The 19633-nt window shown below is 48.8% G+C and overlaps 2 protein-coding genes across 6 annotated transcripts in view; one reads left to right on the top strand and one right to left on the bottom strand.

The window, feature by feature from the left end:
• MCF2L2 (MCF.2 cell line derived transforming sequence-like 2) overlaps nt 1–19633 on the top strand; it is a 212679-nt gene that overhangs the window by 123749 nt on the left and 69297 nt on the right. The window lies entirely within an intron of this gene.
• On the bottom strand, nt 40–15162 carry B3GNT5 (UDP-GlcNAc:betaGal beta-1,3-N-acetylglucosaminyltransferase 5). Of its 3 annotated transcripts, XM_045850841.1 has the most exons (4): nt 14846–15162; nt 14080–14414; nt 11026–11125; nt 40–1814 (listed from the first exon to the last, which is right to left on the bottom strand). In XM_045850841.1, the coding sequence occupies exon 4, from the start codon at nt 1511–1513 to the stop codon at nt 368–370; it is 1146 nt and encodes a 381-aa protein (XP_045706797.1). In that variant the 5' UTR covers nt 1514–1814; nt 11026–11125; nt 14080–14414; nt 14846–15162; the 3' UTR covers nt 40–367. The 3 variants fall into 3 exon arrangements, with proteins under 3 accessions (XP_045706797.1, XP_045706799.1, XP_045706798.1); XM_045850843.1 differs by lacking the exon at nt 14080–14414; XM_045850842.1 differs by lacking the exons at nt 14080–14414; nt 14846–15162 and adding an exon at nt 13831–14041.

The following is a 19633-nucleotide window of genomic DNA, read 5'->3' as shown; positions in this document are numbered from 1 at the left end:
GGGCACATACCTAGGTTGTGGGTTCGAACCCCGGTCAATCAATGTTTCTCTCTCACATTGATGTTGCTCTCTCTCTTGTTCCCCCCAACCTCTAAAAATCAATTTGGGAGGAAAAAAAACATGTTCTCAAGTGAGGATTTAAAAAAAGATTTTAAATATAAATTCCTCGAAATGAATTTAGGCAATGAAGTACATTAAGTTATACTGAATAGCTTCTAGAATCAAAGAAATCTTGTGAGAGACTGGGCTTTCAAAATATTTCTTTGTTCTCCTATTCATACTTCACTTAGGGTACAGATGCACATTTAAAGGTTTTGCATTCAGGTTTGGCTCAGTGACAGTGAGAAAACACGACATTCAAGTACTATTAGACAAAAGCAGCCCTGCAAGGATATGTGTCCACGTAGGTCAACCTGCACAGGTAAAATATTTTAACTATCCTGCAGTATATCTGGCCAAAAAATCCTTTTGAAACGTTTTTTACTTCAGGGTCTGTGGCATCCTCCCAAAGGTCCTGAAGATCTTGCACATGTCCATGAGATGTCATCATTTTATCGTAGATGCAGGGGTGATAAGGAGCCTTACCTTCCCCAGAGAAAAACACATGGTATTGTGGTACTATCCCCATTTTATTGGCACAGAGGCCCATGAACACGTCATCTATGTAAAGACTGGAGTTAAGTGTCTGTGAGGCCTCATAGACTTTGGCAGCAACATCATTAGAGATCACATAGGCAGCTCCAGCAGTATAGTCAGGGTAAGCTGGCCACTGGTACATCTCATAGGAGACGTAGTATTTGCTGTGTTTGTTTCTAACGGGAGGTGCCCCACGATGAACACGACCAATCCAAAAGTCTTGAACGCCAATTTGTTCTAAGCTTTGGAGGTATTCAATAAGATTTGGCATGTGAATAAATATGTCATCATCAGCAGTCATAAGGAATTTGGCATGGGAACAAAAGGTATTTGCCCAACTGAACTGCATGAGTAATTTAAGAGTAAGATTATAGAAAGAATCGGCAAAGTCTTGCTGAATTATATCATTGTACACTTGGTCTTCCTCAAACAATCTCCTTTGCAGTTCTTCTCTTGTCAGTGGGCTAGAAGGTGCTCCTAAGGCAAACAGAGTTTTGATGTTGGCATTAAGTTCAGACCGAACATACTTCTCATTGCCCCACGTTTTCCTGATTGCAGAGCGTCGAGCGTGGTTTTCGGGAGCAGTCTTCACAAACAGTAAAAGGAGGACGTCTTGTGCGTGACACTTGTCCCTGTGGTTAATCAAGTATTGGTAGCGAGTAGCCCCATCCTCGCTGTGCTTCAGAGACAGGCTCTCATTCACAAAGTTGTAGCTATTTATGAGGTATCGGTAAGAGTAGGACTTCATGTGGCTCACAATGTGGTTATCAAACGTTTCCCAAAACATCATGAGGCTCAGGATAAAACAAGTGGCACATAACTGGAGAAAATGCCACTTTCTCACTCTTCTGCCACTAACAAACATTCTGATGTCCATGTTTATTTAGAATCAGTGTTAAACGGGCACTTGCTTCTTCGAGACCATGGAACTTCACATTCTATGGAGCAGGTGTCCATCTTAAGATAGGTTGGTCATTAAAAATGTCAAAGGAGCTTCTTATTTCACAAAATATTTTCTTTTGATACCATTGTTGCTGAGATTGCGAAAGACTCGGACACACCGCAGGGTGAGGACCTGGGCACGTCCCAGCGCCCCCACCCTGGCATCCTTCCCTGAGCTGGCCGGCGGGCTGCACGCAGGCACTCGTGGACGTCCTCCCGGGAAGGTCAGGTGCACCCTATCAGAGTCAGGACAAGACAGGATGACACGTGAATGGATGAATGGGCTACCGAAAAGAAATAAACTACTCTTAACGCCTTATCAACTAAATGTAACGGAACGGCCCTGGACAAAAGGAGATGAGGCAGCTAGCACTTAGAGGGGCAGACAGCTGTCTACATTTCAGGGGAGCAGAGGGAAAGGGAAAGGAGAACTCTCTACTGTTTTCCTACTCAGAATACAGAGATCTTTTTCCCTTCTCAACCTTAAAAAAAAAAAAGCCCTCCGAATGGCTATCTTCTTACACACTTAAAGTTCAAATCTTTCAAATGGGTATATCCATGACTATACTGATTTGAAATAGAGTCAGGATGAAAACAGCTGTACAGTTCAAGGCCAAACAGATGAATGATGAAAAGTTGAAAGTAAAGATCCAATAAAGCTTGCCCCAGGCAAGGCAGGGATTAGGGTAAGGCTTTCATTTTAAAATCCAGGTTCAAAATCAAGGAGTGGAGATATGCTTCTCAAAAGCATAGTCCAGACTCTCTCCAACCCAAATGACCGTGTGAGCTCCAGATCTATGTAGGCATGTTCTTTCTTTACGTTTTCATTTGGAAACTCAATAGATACTTCGAATTTAACATATTCAAAACTAGGAAGCTGTAGAATTATAGCCCAAAACTGCCATCCTTGCCATCTGGAGACGTGAAGACCATGCATGCTCAGGCACCTGCTGTTTGTGGCACTGTGTCGTGCATCTAACCCAGAAACCTGAAACACTGGGATAACACCGCTGAACTCAAAGTCATCATGTACATTAAATGGGACATACATAGATATACAGAGAGAGGTAGAGAGGTAATTTACCTGACACATGGGCATGCCGCTGCCATTTCTAACCCATTCTACTGTCCTCCCCACCAAAGCCCGCCAAATCCATTTTCTCCTTATTTGTGTCTGCTTATATTTCGTGTATCTGTCAGAAATCTGAAAGTCTTCCTTTTCCTCCATTCCATATCCAGTTATTTAATCCTGTGAATTGCTTCTTCTAAATCTCTCTGCACCCCTCATGCCATCATCACTTCTCACCCCGAACTGGGCAGTAGACTAAATGACCCCTGGCCACGCCCTCCTCTACTCTCCAGGCAGAGCGCCCTTTCTAAAACTCAGATCTAGCCGTGAGACGAACTGAGCTCCTTACACCCCTTCAGATGCTCTCCACGACAATACCAAATTATTGGCTGAAAGCTCAGCAACACTTACTTATCTCATACATGCTAGCCTTTCTACCAGCAGTCCTGTGGCCTCCTCTCCTTGCCAATAAGAAGTCTACTAATCCTGAATGAGTTCTGTGTCTGTCTCTGGGAAGTCTGAATTGGAGCCATCCCTTGCCAAAGACGTTTCTTATCTGTGTTGCCAGCACCTTCTTCCACCTATCTTCCTGTACTGAGGCTGCTGCCTCCAATCACACTATAAACTCCTTGATGCAAGACATGGTGTTGTAGATAGCCTACTCTTAGCACTCAAGTTAGCGCCTTTCACCTAGCAGGTGCTCTCTGGATGTTGGTGCAAAAAGGCATGCTTGGGGGTGGAGACACCTTTCAATCAAACAGCTAGTTGCTTGGGAAGAACTATGGGTCGGGATGCCTAGCCAGTCATGTCCTCCTTCTTCCGTAACTAGGAGACAGCACCTGCCTCCCTGAACGATTCTGTCCCCAGTCCTTACCATGACCAACCACATCCTCTACCCTGAGGAAGGAGGCTCTCCCCCCAGGACTGACACATCGATCTCCTGAGCTATCAATAGATTGACATAGAAAGGACAATGCAAGCTCCACAAGATCAACGTTGGCTGAGTAGCTGAGCCCGCATCCCAGGCTCAGGGCAGAGGCCCCATTTATGTGCCCAAAGACCTCATCCTCAAGTCCCGTATCCTTTGCACCCAATAGGAAACCAAATGCACACACCAACTAAGTGCCCTGCAGTGTCCTCCTAACTTTGGCCATGGGGCTTCCTTCAGACTTCAAGCCTTTTGCCTCCAGCCATACTTCCCAGCCCAGATTACCACATATTAGGGTGACTGCTGCAAAGGCCAGGCACACAGAAGTTCAAGGAAGACCAGAGGTGAGAGTCAAGCCCCACTGAGACTTCTTCCAGAGATAATCAGCACCAAACATCTTATCCCCTAGGGCATAGATTTTAACAGGGCTGGTTCCAGGTAGGAAGTCGCAACCAGCATTAAAAAAGGAAAATGAAGAGAATACTGAATGTAGTACCTTCAGGGTTGTGATGTCATACACACTGTCATTGTGCTTCACCATCAAAAAGGCGAGAAATACTGCTGTAAGGGACAGATCAATTACCAGTTATTTCCACCTGGGTTTGGCAGGTGACAGACAGAACGCTCTAGAGGACGAGAAAGACAGCAGGAAACAGCAGCCTCCAGGGCTGGCATCTGCCTGCACTCTGCAGACTCGTTTTCACTGGTGGAGGCGTGGAGAGACTTCCTGTCAGCCCTCTCAGCGCTCACCTCTGAAGGCAGAAAGCCCCTCTGCCTCCTCCACCACACACATCGAGGAACTGGACACCTGACACAAAGTAACAGAGAATTCTTAATGGCAGATTTTTAAGACAGCATGTCTTGAAGAATTCTGAGAAAATTCTCAGTTGAAACTAACCTGCAGCTTCTATTCCAATAGACCCTGGAAAGGGAACAAAGGGGAGAGTAACCCTGGGAACCATAGGCAAAAACAGCTGTCAACTTCTGGGCAGCTGTGCGTGGCACCCATTCACGGTTCTTCACCGGTCTGACCTTCTGGGGGACAATCAGTCCACAAGCCTGACTCCGCGGCCCCTCACGGCCGCCGGACTCACAGAGGCCCTAGTCTCTCACCGATGAATGGGGTTGGGGCGTTGCTGCTGCTAACATTACTGCAACCCAGCAGCCAGCCCCCAACACTTATTTTATGCCCCCATTTCACCCCACCACATATCTATATATTTACATTATTTTCCTATATTTCTTTCAACTGTTCCCAATTGACCTCAAAGAGTAAGAACGGTCTCCTGAAAAATGACAAAGAACCTGACAAGGAGCCAACGACCCATGCTCCTTACATCGTTTTACAGCAGATAAAGCTCTGAAACAAGGGTCTTCACCTGCAGTAGCTTGAACTGTACACCCACCACTTACATTGATCAGAACTAAACTCCAGGGCTAGTACTGACCAGGGGAATGAAGATTTGAGGAAGGTAAACTACTCTTTTATAGTACCCAGCTTCTCTTTTATAACAAAAGAACACCTGAACTCCTCCAAATGGAACATAGTTACTAAGCGGACTTTCTCAACCAAAAGCAAAGCATCTCTGTGATCTAAATTCATTAATTAAAACTAAACAATGTTGCCCCCAACTCCGGCTTTGCTCATGGAGACCACACACAGGCCACTGATGCCCACTTTCCTGATTCGCAGTCTTATAGCTTCTCAGAAGCGCATCTTCTGGCTCCTGTATTCAAAGTGCTGGGGAGGGGCCTGGGCAGAAGCCCACAGACCTGCCTGACCTGGGGAAAGAAAGTGCTGGGCCCCGCGGGAAACAAAGCCATCCCAACAATGTTTGCAAAGCTCAGCATGTCCACAGCGGAATGCTGCGGGTGCAGCTTCCTTTGTGAGCCTGCAGCTCTGATCAATGACCAACCAACAGGCTGGACACTCCAGGGCTACCCCCCTGGGGACCAGATTTATTGTGCAACCTCCTCGGGCACCCCTCGCTGCGCTCTGATTTGGTGACTTCATCTGCAAATCTCAGTGAATTTCAATGTCTTGTTAACGAGGGAACATAGAAATCACAGATGACTCAGAGCCTGCTGAAGGCAGGAAGCAGGAAAGACTGTGGGAGAGACCAGGACAGAGAACTGCTTAAAGAAAAATATGCACATGTTTGGAAGGTGACTTGGGCTTGCTCTGTGGGGACTGAGAGGGAACGGATATCCCCTTAACTCAGAAGAGGAGAGAGCAGAAGCAGGAACGCCAGCAAAGATGGGAGCCGGTGCCCTCAGTCACCCAATGATCCTTCTTCCCGAGGGGGCGCTTCCAGCTTTGCTGGAAAAGCGAGTCAGTGCTCGCAGTGGCCACACGTTTCCCTGCATGGCCCCTGACCCTTCCCTTTTGTGCTGCACCGTGCTGTCAACTCGTTTCTTTGTTGAGTCCACATGTGTGACCCTAAAATAGCAGGCAAAGCTGCTACAAATGTTGAAGTTTCAGTCAAGATGGTGAGGTCTGTGCTGTAAGTTCAAGTTAAACAACCTCAGTGCCCAACGTTCCCATGAAAACTGCACATGTCTGACATGGGTCATGGCACTGGCTGCCCCGGACATGGTGGAGGTCGTGAAGTGGGGTCTTCCAGCCTCCAGTGGGCGGGCATCTACGGTCTGGTCGGGACGAGACTCACTGGCCCCCATGCAGCTGCCGTTCCCATGGATGACACAAAGGGACGGATGGTGGGATGGTGTCGGCGCTGATTTGGGCAGTACCAGCTCCAGGCACAGGAAGGGCATCCCTGGGAGCAGGGAGCAGAGACTGTTGGAGCAGGAGGGGCTGAGGATGAGGGGGTTGGGAGGCTGTAGGAAGAGAGGCCATCTGTTGGAGGCCAGAAGGGAGAGAGTGGCAATGGGGGCAACACCCAAGTACCAGGCATGTGTCTGAGAGCAGACAGGTGGGGGCGGCTCATGGGGACCTGGACCATAAGGCAGAGGAGCCAGTGCATGTCCAGGGCTGCAGGAAGTCACAGGACAGGAGTCTGTGTTCTCCTTTTCAATGACAGCTTCCTTGTCACTATGCAGTAAGCTTTATGCAAAAGGGATCGCATGCAGGAGGGACGCAGATGGCTGGGGATCAGGACCCGGGTTCTGTTAGGGCCTCGTGTTGATGCAGATGAGGTGAGGAGGACCTAGTCTGGGCGGTGGGAGTGGGGAGGGATGAAGGAATGAAGAAGACCCTCTGAAGAAAAACAGACACCCAGCAGTACGTGAGGAGTGGTCTGGGATGGGGGTTAAGGAGGAGGAGAGGGGTCGAGTTGGAAGCAGGGCTGACAGAGGAGGAACACTGGTTTCCTGAGTTGAAGTGAGGGGATCTGTCTGGTTTTCGACTGTGTTGAGTGTGAGGTGCTGGGGAGGGAAGTCCAGCCGGTGATGAGATGGAGGCAGACGGGACTGCAGATGTGGTGGGCGCGCTGAGCATAAAGACCCTCGGAAGTTTAAGGAACCTTATTTCATGTTGTGTGTACCACTGAGCTCACATTCCCTTTCCACTCTGCACAAGACAGCTCATCAGCAAGAAAGTCCTTTGTGTGGCTTCACTTGGGAACTCCATTCCCTCTGAATTTCAGCACACACACTGTCCAGCACACTCAGTCTCCAGCACACTCAGTCTCCAGTACACTCACTCTCCAGCACACTCAGTCTCCAGCACACTCACTCTCCAGCACACACACTCTCCAGCACACACACTCTCCAGCACACTCAGTCTCCAGCACACACACTCCCCAGCACTCTCACTCTCCAGCACACTCAGTCTCCAGCACACTCAGTCTCCAGTACACTCACTCTCCAGCACACTCAGTCTCCAGCACACTCAGTCTCCAGCACACTCAGTCTCCAGTACACACACTCTCCAGCACACTCAGTCTCCAGCACACTCAGTCTCTAGCACACTCACTCTCCAGTACACACACTCTCCAGCACACTCACTCTCCAGCACACACACTCTCCAGCACACTCAGTCTCCAGCACACTCAGTCTCCAGCACACTCTGTCTCCAGTACACACACTCCCCAGCACACACACTCTCCAGCACACTCAGTCTCCAGCACACTCAGTCTCCAGCACACACACTCCCCAGCACACTCACCCTCCAGCACACTCAGTCTCCAGCACACTCACTCTCCAGCACACTCAGTCTCCAGCACACACACTCCCCAGCACACTCACCCTCCAGCACACTCAGTCTCCAGTACACTCACTCTCCAGCACACTCATTCTCCAGTACACTCACTCTTCAACCACATTCTCTGTATATTCATTTAGAGCACTCTGCCCACCGCTGCCTGCCCCGTAACCTTCTCACCCCACCCTGCAAGCTCCTGACCTTTCTTCTTACCCACCTCCCATCTCAGATGAGGACCATCTGGCATCTTTGCCATCCTCTCCTTGGTTCCTGTCCTTCCATCCAACAAACCCAGACCCTGGGTCACTCCCGACTTCTCTGCTCCTACCACACCTGCCAGGCTGCTGGAGAAGCATGGGACCCACCAGGCAGGCAGCCAGCTTCACCGCAAACAGCAGTCTCTAGTCGCGGGCAGAGCACATGCTGTGTGACTGTCCTTCACTTGTCCTGGACCGTCTTCCTCTCCCAGGCTCTGCACCAGCCATGCTAGGGCTTCCCCGCCCCCAAGGCCTGTCCTCCTCCCTCTGAGTTGATACGTTTCATTTCCCTCCGGCCTCATAGAGAAAGGAGAAGACCTCACGCGTTGTCAGCTTCTCCTCCCCATGTGTGTCAGGACTCCCCAGGCTCGCCGACCCTCTCCACCCCCATTCTGAGGCACACAGAAGGTCGGGGCCGGACCGTGGCGAGGCATGTGAGGCGCTCACTGGGCACGCAGCGTTGTAAAGTGGTAAAAGTATGACCATAAACTAATGATGCTCCTCTAAGTCACAACTGAAAAACAAAGACTCAGTACTCCATACCTGTTACGTCTGAACTTTTATGACAGAGTCCCAGGTGAAACACAAGTTTTGTTTCGTGTCTGGGCATAACGTTTTCCATCCCATCTCTATCTTACATTTTGCTTTACATTCCAAGAATTTTTACCTCTCTTGTCTGATCTTCTACTCCCTGTTAAACATAGCTAGGGCCAGTCCTCAGGAATCAAACTGCTGTGTTAAAAGAAGTGAGGAATAAAAAGCTCTAAATTTACAGAAAAGGCCATAATTTGATTTTCAGAGACTTTTCTCATTTCTTAAATGAGTTGTGGTAATTGGTGCTGAGAAACACGACGTGTTTCTGTTTAGTACTACTTGCCTGTTTTATTTGCTCAAGGAGGAAGGAAGCAACCCAAAATTTGAATTCACAGCTCACAAATTCTCTCAAATTTATTGTATTCTTTTTTTAAAGATTTTATTTATTTTATTTTTAGAAAGAGGGGAAGGGAGGGAGAAATAGAGGGAGAGAAACATCAATGTGATAGGAAAACATTTTTCAGCTGCCTCTTGTACGTGCCCCAATGGGGAAGCAAACCTGCAACCCAGACATGCGCCCTGAATAGGCATCGAACCACCGACCTTGCACTTTGCGGGATGACACCCAACTAATTAAGCCACGAGTCAGGGTAATTTATTCTTTAATCAAATTGAGTGTTTTCAATATGAGGCACGTAAAGAGGGAAAAATCCTACCCAATAGCTAACGTTAGGTGTGTTGTGGCTGTGACTAGCTATGAAATTTTTGCTTAAGCCATTAGCAAAGATTAGAAGTCATTTGGGGTTGTCATCCCTCCACAAAGAATTCATTTTAAGAGTTAGTTCTTAATTCAGTGTTAGTCTCAATGCTTTATATCCCAACACAGCAAGCACAGGTGGGGGACGAAAGCAAAGCTGGGTTATGAAAACTAACAATGCAAATCCTGTAACAAGCACCTCACCCATACATCGAATAAATTAAGTTATATGCTTCTTTGTAAGTTAAACAAAGGTGTCAGTTTTTGTTTGCTGGTTACGGGAAAAATAAAGACAAGGAAATACCAAACGAACGAACAAATACAGACAGACCCTAAGTAAAGACAGGTGCTAAGGAAACGGGTGGCACAGGACCACAGAGTATGTGTTATTATATTTCAGGAGCTATATTAAAAGTCATTAAAAATCGCCAGTAACAAGGATGAGTATATGGAATTTGAAACAAACAAGAAAGCTGAAATATAAAGCAGGCCTCGTAAAGGTCAAACATTTGCTTTTCTAAGCTGGGCCCTCTGTATTCATTCTTGAGCACAGCTGTCTGGGTTGACAGGGCCGCTTGCCCTTTCAGATACAATTCTTGGCAGTTTTTTTCTTGCCTACCTAAGAAGCAAACTTCTTTTGCCCACTCTGGCAAGTCACTGACATGGGTGTGTTCACTGCACAGCACCGGCTTTACATATGTAGTCACCACTCTGTGCGTCCCACAGCAACCGCTGCAGGAGAAGTGATCACCCCGTTTTACAAAAGAAGAAACTGAGGTACAGAGGCATGGGGTTCACCACATAATCTCCATAAATTCAGATGCCCTGGCAGCCCCATAAACTCCAGCCTAGGTCCAGGTCCCGTCCCGGAGCTCCTCGCCTACCCCTCCTTCCTGGCGCTGGCCCAGCTGCCCCTCCTGGAGCTCCCGTCAGGGTGGGAGGGCAGGGAGCAGGTGGAGCAGGGCCAAGAGAAGCGGTCCAGGAAGGTGAAGAATTCACTCACTGTTTGGAGTCCCTTGTGTTTTGCTACCTGCTACCTGCATATATAGTCAGAGCTTGTTCTCATTTTCTTTGTAACATACCCTTTCCTAACCCTGCATTTCCATTTTCCCTGCTTCCTCTTCTTGATCCCAGTGGCACTAGACGATGGGCAAAGTGGCCTTGTGAGTCTGTGTCCTTTGGGTGCATGAAGTCCTTCCTCCACAAAGAAGATTAGGGGATTTAAGGGAGAAGAGCCAAAGTGGCAAAGGGGTTTAAAAACAGAGAGGTAAGAAGGAGGGAACAAGAGGAGAGAAAAAAAAACACAGGGCTCAAAGGACACATTTTAAGCAAGTATTTGATGAATAAGTAATGGATGAAATGAAGGAAGAAGAGTCATACAGAGCTGAGGTCAAATTATGATAGCAAAAATAGTGATTTAGAAACAAGTTGACAATCTAACTCAGTATAAACCTGTTACATATGCTATACATACAAGCCTGTCATCCAATGGCATCGCATATGTCCTGTTCTGAGATTATATTTGGAAACAACATTTGATTGAGGGTTCACTCAGTAAATAATGGTGTAAAATATTAGGTATATATGATATAGTTCTGTCTCATTTAATCAACGTTTATTATAGTAAGTTAGCTACCATTTATTAAACACCTACCCTGCTCCAGGCATTATGCTGGGCAGCCCTGAAAATAGGTAAATCATACATTTAATTAATTCAACACATATTATTTTCTCACGTACTGCGTGATAGGCCACAGGTGGGATGCTGGGAAAGCTTCAGTGATGTTTCCAGGGTAGATCCCTTATCAGAGTAAATGATCCAGTGCAACCCGGAACCAACCTATGGAGGCAAGAGAGTAAATAACCAAGAGTTTTAGAAAATGAACAAAAGTAGATTTATATTCTGGTACTTCCATGTACTGGTCTCCTGAGCTTGACTTGTCTCTAAACCACACACCACAGTGTTTTTTAAGGATCATTTGAGATAATCTATTGACAAAGTACAGTGCAGATCAGGTGTTCAATATACACTAACTAGAAATCGTTCATGCATCTTTACCAAGATGGTTTAGATAGCAGATGGCTGATAGCCTTCAGGGATTATTTTCCTTTCAAAATGATGAGCTATACTCTCAATATCCCTCTCAAAAATATTTATTAGATATGAGTTGTTTAAACACTGATCTGACTGCCAAGGGCCACTTCCTACTTTCCAGACACGTATTACTACTAAGTGATGGAACACGGTCTTCCATTGTCCCCGACAGGGAAGAACAATAGCATTCCCACAAGCACTTAAAAATACTTTTCAATCATGATGACAAGACCAAAGGTTATAAGATCCTGTAAATTATGGAGAAAACCTGAGTTCGGTCAACCTTTTAACTTACTTTGTCTAGAGAACTTTCAAAAAGTTGTAGAAAGAACTGGAAGAAAGGAATAAAAGACAAACTATGAAATCTTAGGTGGATCTCAAGTTGTGTAATAGTCTTTTAACTCGGAAGCTTATGACCTGCAGACATGGCAGAACATTCCTTTCTGTAGAAAACTACAGATCAGTCAGCCTCTGAATTTTTAGCATTAAACTATTAAAAAAATCACCTGTGTTTATTCAAAGTGTGATCATCTCAGTAGATCAACAACTTCCTTGTCTTTAAATATAAAGATTGGTACACCTCCTACATATGTGCATACTGTGATAGTCCAGGTTGACACTGTTTAGCTAAATCTTTGCTAGCAGACATTCCATGTCAAATAGCAGAGCTCTTGTAACAACATGCTGTGCCTCAATTTCTGGAACATGGATGCAAGATCTGCAACTCCTCCCAAGAGTATTCATTCTAACAACGGAATAAAATAGTGGCCATGGAAATATTACCACCCACAAAGGTATAATGTGACATCAAATGCAAAGCTTAGAACTATTGGATTGAGCACATATAAAATCCCAAACAGGTAGGATACATTTTTTTACTTTGAGGAGAGACAATTTCCTTCTGAATTTCTTCCAGTTTCTTTCTACCACCACCACATCCTGTTTTGTTCTCTCTGTACAGACAGTCTCGTGCAGCTGATCCTCAGAGAGAACTCTACTTTTACAAATTTGAAAGTCACCAAGTGCAATGATTCTAGCCAAAGTGACCCATTTTAAAAGATGACCCATTTCAAAACCCATGAGTTATGATCCAAGCTGTTCTATATTTGAGAATTAGAAAGTTATTTTCTTTTCCTACAATCACATCATTTCAATCAGTCTTTTATCAAAGGGAAATTTGATCTCCACTGTGGTGAAAGGTAAAGTGACATTTTTATTTGCTATAGCCTATACTTTATTTTGAAAACTCTTCACTTTTTGAGGGCTTGAAGGGGGGGGGCAAAGTATTTATGTGCAATATCATTTATGCTTCCTAATCATCCCTCATTTCTCATTCCCCCAGGAACAGTTTCTCTGAGCTTCAGCTTGAACTTGCCCTCTTATAACACTCATCCCCATATACAGGGATGAGGTGTTCGGGTAAGCCCCTGGAGGACTCAGGTGGGTTAGGCTGAGTCAGCCTCATCCTCAGAAGGTGCTTAATAAAAACTCATGGAGAGTGCCTCTAGGACAGGGGACAGGAAGGCAAAGAGAAGAAGCAGGAGGGAGAGGGCCATTTAAAGTATATAAAGGAAATATTTCAGGTATTGAATGTATCTTGCTTTAAAACGAAAGAGTTGACCCCAAAAAAGAAGCACTCTCTCCCCTGTAACAAGATATAATATCTACCATAAGTTTCTTTTGAGAAAGTTAAACCCTTAGCTGCTAATCACCAGTCCCCCTTCCAGAAAGTTCAGGATGGGATCTTTTCAGCGCCACTACTTAATACCGTCAATCGTCCTTTTCTGGGTCAGTTTCAGCTTCTCACGTCCCTCTCCCTTCACCCATAGAGACCAGACAAAGTTTCCCAAAATAAAGGCACAGAGGAACAAGTCCAATTCCAGTGGCTGTATTTTCATCAGAGAATTACCCTAAATAGGAGCTACAAGTCACCACCCGCCACTGTCGTTTCAACATAGGTGTCCCTTCAACATGACCCACAACCCATGAAAACCAACCCTGGGAAAGAAAAAATATAAGGTGTGTAGTCGGTGCCACTTTCAACCATACAGTATTTAATTAAGTACCTCACTGTGTCACTTTGGGATGCAAAATAAGATTCGGCAGAGTTAAGAAAGAAAAAGACTGGCAGAGAACTTCCCGCTCGGACGAGGTCTCCTATCCCAATTCCTCCTGCCTGCCCCCTTCCTCGCCGACAGCTTTCCCAGTCTGGCAGTTCCTGACGTCCACCACGACGCAGGCTTTCTCCCCGGATCTATGCCCGCAGCCTCGGGGCAGCAGCGAGGCTGGGGGGCGCCCCGGCCGGAAACCGAGGCCTCGGGTCTCCCGCGCTCTGGCGAGTCTCCGCATCGCGGCCGCCGGCTCGCGGGAGCTCCCTCCGGAGGGGAACCCGCCAGACCCTGGGAAACCGAGCCCCCAGCGGAGCTCCGGCCCCCCACCCCCCAGCCTACCTGCTGCACCAGGCGGGCTGCTCGGCCTGGGGGTCGCGGCCGTCGGCGCCCGCCCCCCCGCCAGAGCTAACAAAGGCGCTGCGGGAGGAAACGCGCCTCCTTCCCCGCCGCACTCCGGGAGGCCCGCGGTGGGGCCCCGCGGCGGGTCGGGCCGCCCCTGCTTCCCCGTGCGGAACCTCGCCGGCCGGCCCAGCGCGCGTTCCGACATGCAGCCCCGGAGCCCCCCCTCGCGAACGAGCGTGACCTCACCTCCTCGCGACTCTCTCCCCCTCGCGGCCCTAAGAGACCTGGCCGGGTGCACCGCGGGCAGAGGATCTGAGTCTCTCTTCCCAAGTCCCGAGCTGCTCCAGCGTGGCGCGGCGGGGCGGCCGGCCCGGCAGGGGCGGGGCGGGGCGGGGGCCGGGCGGCCCGAGACCTGAGCGCTGACCGGCCGCGGCCGCGGGTCCCCGCACAAAGAACGACCCATCGGGAAAGTTGGGACTTCACCGCAGAAGCGTGCTTAGAGCGCCCCCCTTGCAGCAATCCGGAAGAGAAGACTGCACTGCCACCCCCGGGGGCCTCGGCCCCTTTTGGGATGCGGTCGCCTGTAGGGGAATTTTTTTTTTTAATCTTATCATCGATCACTTATTAATTACATATGAAACAACTGGTCTTGATACAGTTTTCATTAGGGGACAGGATACCCACTCGTTCAGAACGAGCGACAGCTCCTCATCTAAAGGAGGTAAGTTTTGACTGAGCTGCAGTTCCCTCATCATTTTATTTTCCTTTTCACGGTTAAGAGTTCTAAGAGCAGGCTAGTTCTGATTACCAACAGCCCTTGTCACGCCACTTAATCAGTGAGCTTCGGGGGGGCAGAAATGACCAAGGACGGAAACTCTAATTTACAGCACACAAAAACTTCACTGTGGCGGTTAGTTTTAAAATGCAACGGGGCAGAGGAACCACCCCGCCCCCCAACGATTTTACCTTCAAGCCCAGTTTAATTTCAAAGAGAGTTTACAGCAAAACTCACCAGTGCAATCACAGCTCCTTAAACTCCCAAATTGGAGGTCTCAAGAACAAAACGTGCCCACTTTATCTTGGTCTTGGGCGAGGACTGGGCAGTCAGCGCTGGATGTCGCTCGATTTCCCCGCGGGAGCGGGCTGGAGTGGGCAGATAAGGGCGGACCCAATCAGGGGCTTGGGCGGAGGTTGGGGGCGCGGCAGCCCCGAGCCTCTCCCAGGGTGCTGCCAGTGCGAGGTTCCCGCTCCTCTTGGCGTCCTCGCGAAAGGCCAGCCTGGCGAGCCTCTCGGCCACCAACCTGGCGTGTTGGTGAGGATGGGTTGGTGAGAACTACCCTATGCAGTTCTTATGGGTGCATGGTAACTCCAGGAAGTGCTCCCACACGCCTCTTTAGTTAATTAAGATGGTATACTCGGATGATCAACTGTGAGCTGGAATCCACAGTAATGTCTTCTTGGAGCTGTTTTTCTGTGCTCAACATATTTAATGCACACCACTAGACAAAATCAAAAGAATGTAAATTTCTTCTGAAGGAAAGGGTAACTAAATCCTTTATGGGTTTGATTTCCTATTCCCCAAATGTTCTAGCCTTCTTATGGAACAAACATTATCATTTAATAGGGGTAATATTTTGAATGATTTTGTCATTTTACATATTTCAGGACGTAACTGAAAACAAAAGCTTTGTGTTTCTTATTGTAAAAGGAGTAAGACAGGTAATAGATTAAAACTAGGTTACTGAATCAGAGTTTGAAATTATGATTACAATATTGTACTTGTTATTTCAAACTAGATTTTCAGGATGTTTGTAACTGCTTTCTTTAAGCCCTGACCCCCCAGGAATGGAACCACACCCTTGGTGTATGGGGATGACGTTCTAACCCACTGAGGTACCCAGCCAGGGCTGAACTATACCACTCTTTTCAGGTAATGACCTGTAGAAAGGATGACTCAGTGAGGCTATTATTCACTCAGAGACTGCACTGTCATGTGCATGTCAGACCACAGACAGAAATACTTGTATGTGAGATTTGTAAGGGTGTCCCTGACGGTGACCCATAAGTAAGCCAATTCACTGTTAGTGCAGCACAAATCACCTCCTTTCTACCTATGCAAACTAAAATCCTGGCAGTCATCACATGCGCATTCCCCCCAGCTATCATATCTGCATGTTATATTTATGCAGAAAGGTTTCAGTACCATGATATTCCTTTCAGGTCATTTGGAACGAGGCCCACATAGGTCCATGTGTCAGTACAAGAGTATTCCACATGCACAAACATATAGGATTGTACCCACAAGACATACAGAGTGACCAGAACATTGATATACACACTAAAATCACATATTCACATCACCCTATATGGAAATACACTCCAGACAGATATAGATTATTTCAAATGTAAGTTAGGAGGCTGGTGGCAGGATGTGTGGCTTTTGTTGGGAGGAGGAGGAACAGTGTGGATGAGAGATGAGGATGACCAGAGCGCCCCGAAAGCCTGCCCCAGGGGCGTCCACATGCAAACCTCGCACGGGGAGGTGCAGCGGTCGGGCTCCTGTGTTCACCTGGGAGCGTTCTGACAGCAGGCTGGCTCCCCGTCCCACCCCAGAGGGAGAGGAGGAGAACGACAGAATTGATGGTACCAAACAAAGCACTCAGTTTCTTTTATTGGGAGGAAGTGCGTGAAAAATGTGAAATTAACTGGAGGTAAGATCAGATGGTGGTGGCGATGCTGATTTGACCGTCTGAAAGAAGGAAGACAATGCCCTCTTTGCCCACAGTAGCTGCTTGTGAACAAAACTCACTCTGATTACGTTTATAAATGACTTTCAATCTCACCATCAGGACTTGGCTTCACAGAGCACTAGAGAACTAGAGAAAGAACTGGAAAAGAAAACTGTTAACAACAGATAGTAAACTTAAAAAACAGGAGAAACTGCAGTTTGCGTGATGGATTTAGAAAGGACAAGTCCGAGAAGGAGCAGCAGGAGAAGCAGATGTAGGAGACAGGATGAGAGAGCCCGGCAGGGGGGCCTGTGTCTCTAGTTGGGGGGAAAGAAGCCTTGAAACCTGAGTACAACAGAACCTAAGAGATGGTGAGAGCAAAAGAGATGTGAAAAAGAAAATAGTATTATTGAAATAACGAGAGGAGAAACAGGTTCGATCACTGACCGCTATTACCTAACACAGCTGAAGCTTACGACATGGAGCCAGGCTTGACTGGTTCGGTTAGTTTGCTCTGTGAGAGACTTCTGTTGGGTGGGATAATTCCTCGCAGACCCTGCACAGGCCCTGTCCTACGAATTCAGACACACCACAGGCGGTGGGTTCTAAACCTGGTGCCTGTTCCTGCAAGGCCTGGGCTGCGAGAGAGATGGGGCGGAACCTGACCCTAGCCTCCTGCTGGCCACTGGGTCTGGGCAGGTGACCCAACTTCTCTGCACCCCCAGGGTCATTCCTGCCTGGAAGGGTGCGGGATTGAATGCAGTAACAATAGCGAGTGTGCAGTGCCGGGCCTGGGGATCTCGGGGGGCTGGTGGACGGCCACCGTCCTCACGCCCGCCTCGCGCTGCAGAAAGCGCTTCCCACGGAGGAGCTGGCAGCGGCGGTCTTCCTGCGCACCCCATCGTCCCACAGAAGGGCCCGCTGCGTTCCACGTCTCTGGACATGCACTTCTGTTAACACGCGTCGCCCGTTAAAATAACGCAACGTCTCCTCGGCTGCCTCCCGGTCTTTGCTGCGCCGGCCACTCCCACCCACTCGCCCTTCTGCGTGCTCCTTCCTCCCCGCACGCGCCTGCTGCTCGGTGATCTCCTCCACTGCCTTTATCTCGGACTTAGATTTCTGTACCCTCCGGGCTGCACACGTGAACGTCTTCACTTAAAGGTGCCGCGTAAGTCTTCACGCTTAACGTGTCTAAAATGGAGTATCAGACACACGTTTGTGAAACGGTGACTGGATGGAACTTAAACGTCCCCGGGGCCAGAATCCTCTTGTTCTCACCAGTGACCCCCGCCCCAGGGCGCGGCCTGTCAGTCCCGGTTGGCACTTGGTCTGTGGATCTGTGCTCCCTGCCCTTCCAGCGCCCGCAGACCTGCTGAGGGCGGAGCCCGTCCCTGCTGTCTCCAGTTCCCGGGAGAACCCCACCAGCTCTGCACCGTTACAGAGGGGACACGGACTGTCAACTGCTGGTGGAACTGAAGGCTTGCTGGCCGCTTCCCACACTCATCGGATGTTCCAACTTTCCTTCCGAGGAGCCTCGCCCGCCCGCCCGCAGGACAAGGGCCCCCAGTGTGCTTCTCCCCGGACGCCACAGGCCCCAGAGCTGACACCGGAGGCCTGCGCCCCCTCCCTCCGCTCTGGCTTCTGCTGCTGCGGTTTGGCCCCTTCGCATCCTCCCGCCGTTCCAGGACGCGGCGGGCGGGTGAAGCCGGACTGGGCACACAGGGCACCGGGAGCCCAGGGAGCCCAGGGCCCAGAGGCCCACTGTGCAGGCCATTCTCAAAACCCGCTTTCTTCCTTTCTCTCCCCCTCTGCACAGGGGCCGGGCCTCCCGCGCTGACCACCCCCCGCATCCACTCTCCAGGGCCTCCCTGTGCCCCTGTCCGACTGACCCTCAGCAGGGACCCAACCGGGACAGGGACAGCCTCGGACAGGCAGGCCCTGGTCCCTGGGACCCCCCTTGGTCCAGCAGAGCTGTGCTGGGGATAGAGTGGGCCCTGCTCGGGGGCGGGGGGCGGAGAGGATGGGGGGGATGGGAGTGAGGCTGACACAGGCCTCCCTCCACACTGCAGGAGCTCAGAGGGTCCCAGTGACCCTGGCCTGGTCCCGCCCCCACAGCGGGTCTCTCAGCGTTTCTTCTCCCCTCCCCCCTGCAGATGAGACGCACACTTGACTCTATTCAGGGTTCTGTGCAGGATCCTAGGGGCTGCCTCTGACTGGACCCTCTCGTCTTCCACTCAGGGGGGCATGTGCAAATGGGGGTGAAGGGGGGGGGGACATTTGTGTGGGGACAAACTTCAGTGCTGTCGGGTGGAAACTGAGAGAAACGATGTGGGTCCTGTGATGGGGAGGCACAGAGAGGACAGGACAGTCACAGCAGACGCCCGGGACATAGTTGTTGACTGTGACAGGGGGGCCGCAGGCCCGGCGGATGCAGCCGTTGGTGTCAGGGACTTTGCCTGTAAGTTTGGTTGTGCTGGTATTGTAAGGACAACTAGGATAGAATACATTCTCTCTTTGCATTTTCTTAACAGTAATTGCTGAGTCCCCATTGCCTGCTTTATGTGGTTCAAATCCCACTCAGACCAGTAATAAAAGTTATAGGCCTGCCAGTAACTTACATTGATTAAAATAAGTGGACCATTAATTAAGAGTTAGGACCTGGCTGGCATAGCTCAGTGGATTGAGCGCAGGCTGCGAACTAAAGCATCGCAGGTTTGATTCCCAGTCAGGGCACATGTGTGGGTTGCAGGCCACAGCCCCCAGCAACTGCACATTGATGTTTCACTCTCTCTCTTTCTCCCTCCCTTCCCTCTCTAAAAATAAATAAATACAATCTTAAAAAAAAGAGTTAGACTAAGAGCGTAGTTTTGTTATACTGAGATATTTTTTCCTGAAACATCCCTTCTAAAAAGCCAATTCTAAAGTCCTTGATAAATCATTTGATCTTAAATAATAGATATTTCATGAATGAGACTTGGTTGGTCTGATGATCTAAGGTCATAAAACTAATATTAAACATCTATTTGATCCTGCAGACACAGGGTTAAGGAGTCCTAGAAACAGAGAATGAT

This window comes from Phyllostomus hastatus, unplaced genomic scaffold (assembly GCF_019186645.2).
Source record: "Phyllostomus hastatus isolate PE091 unplaced genomic scaffold, TTU_PhHast_1.1 phas_contig_86, whole genome shotgun sequence".
NCBI lineage: Eukaryota > Metazoa > Chordata > Mammalia > Chiroptera > Phyllostomidae > Phyllostomus > Phyllostomus hastatus.
Note: the sequence above shows the minus strand (reverse complement) of the source record. Positions and strands in the feature narration are given on the sequence as shown.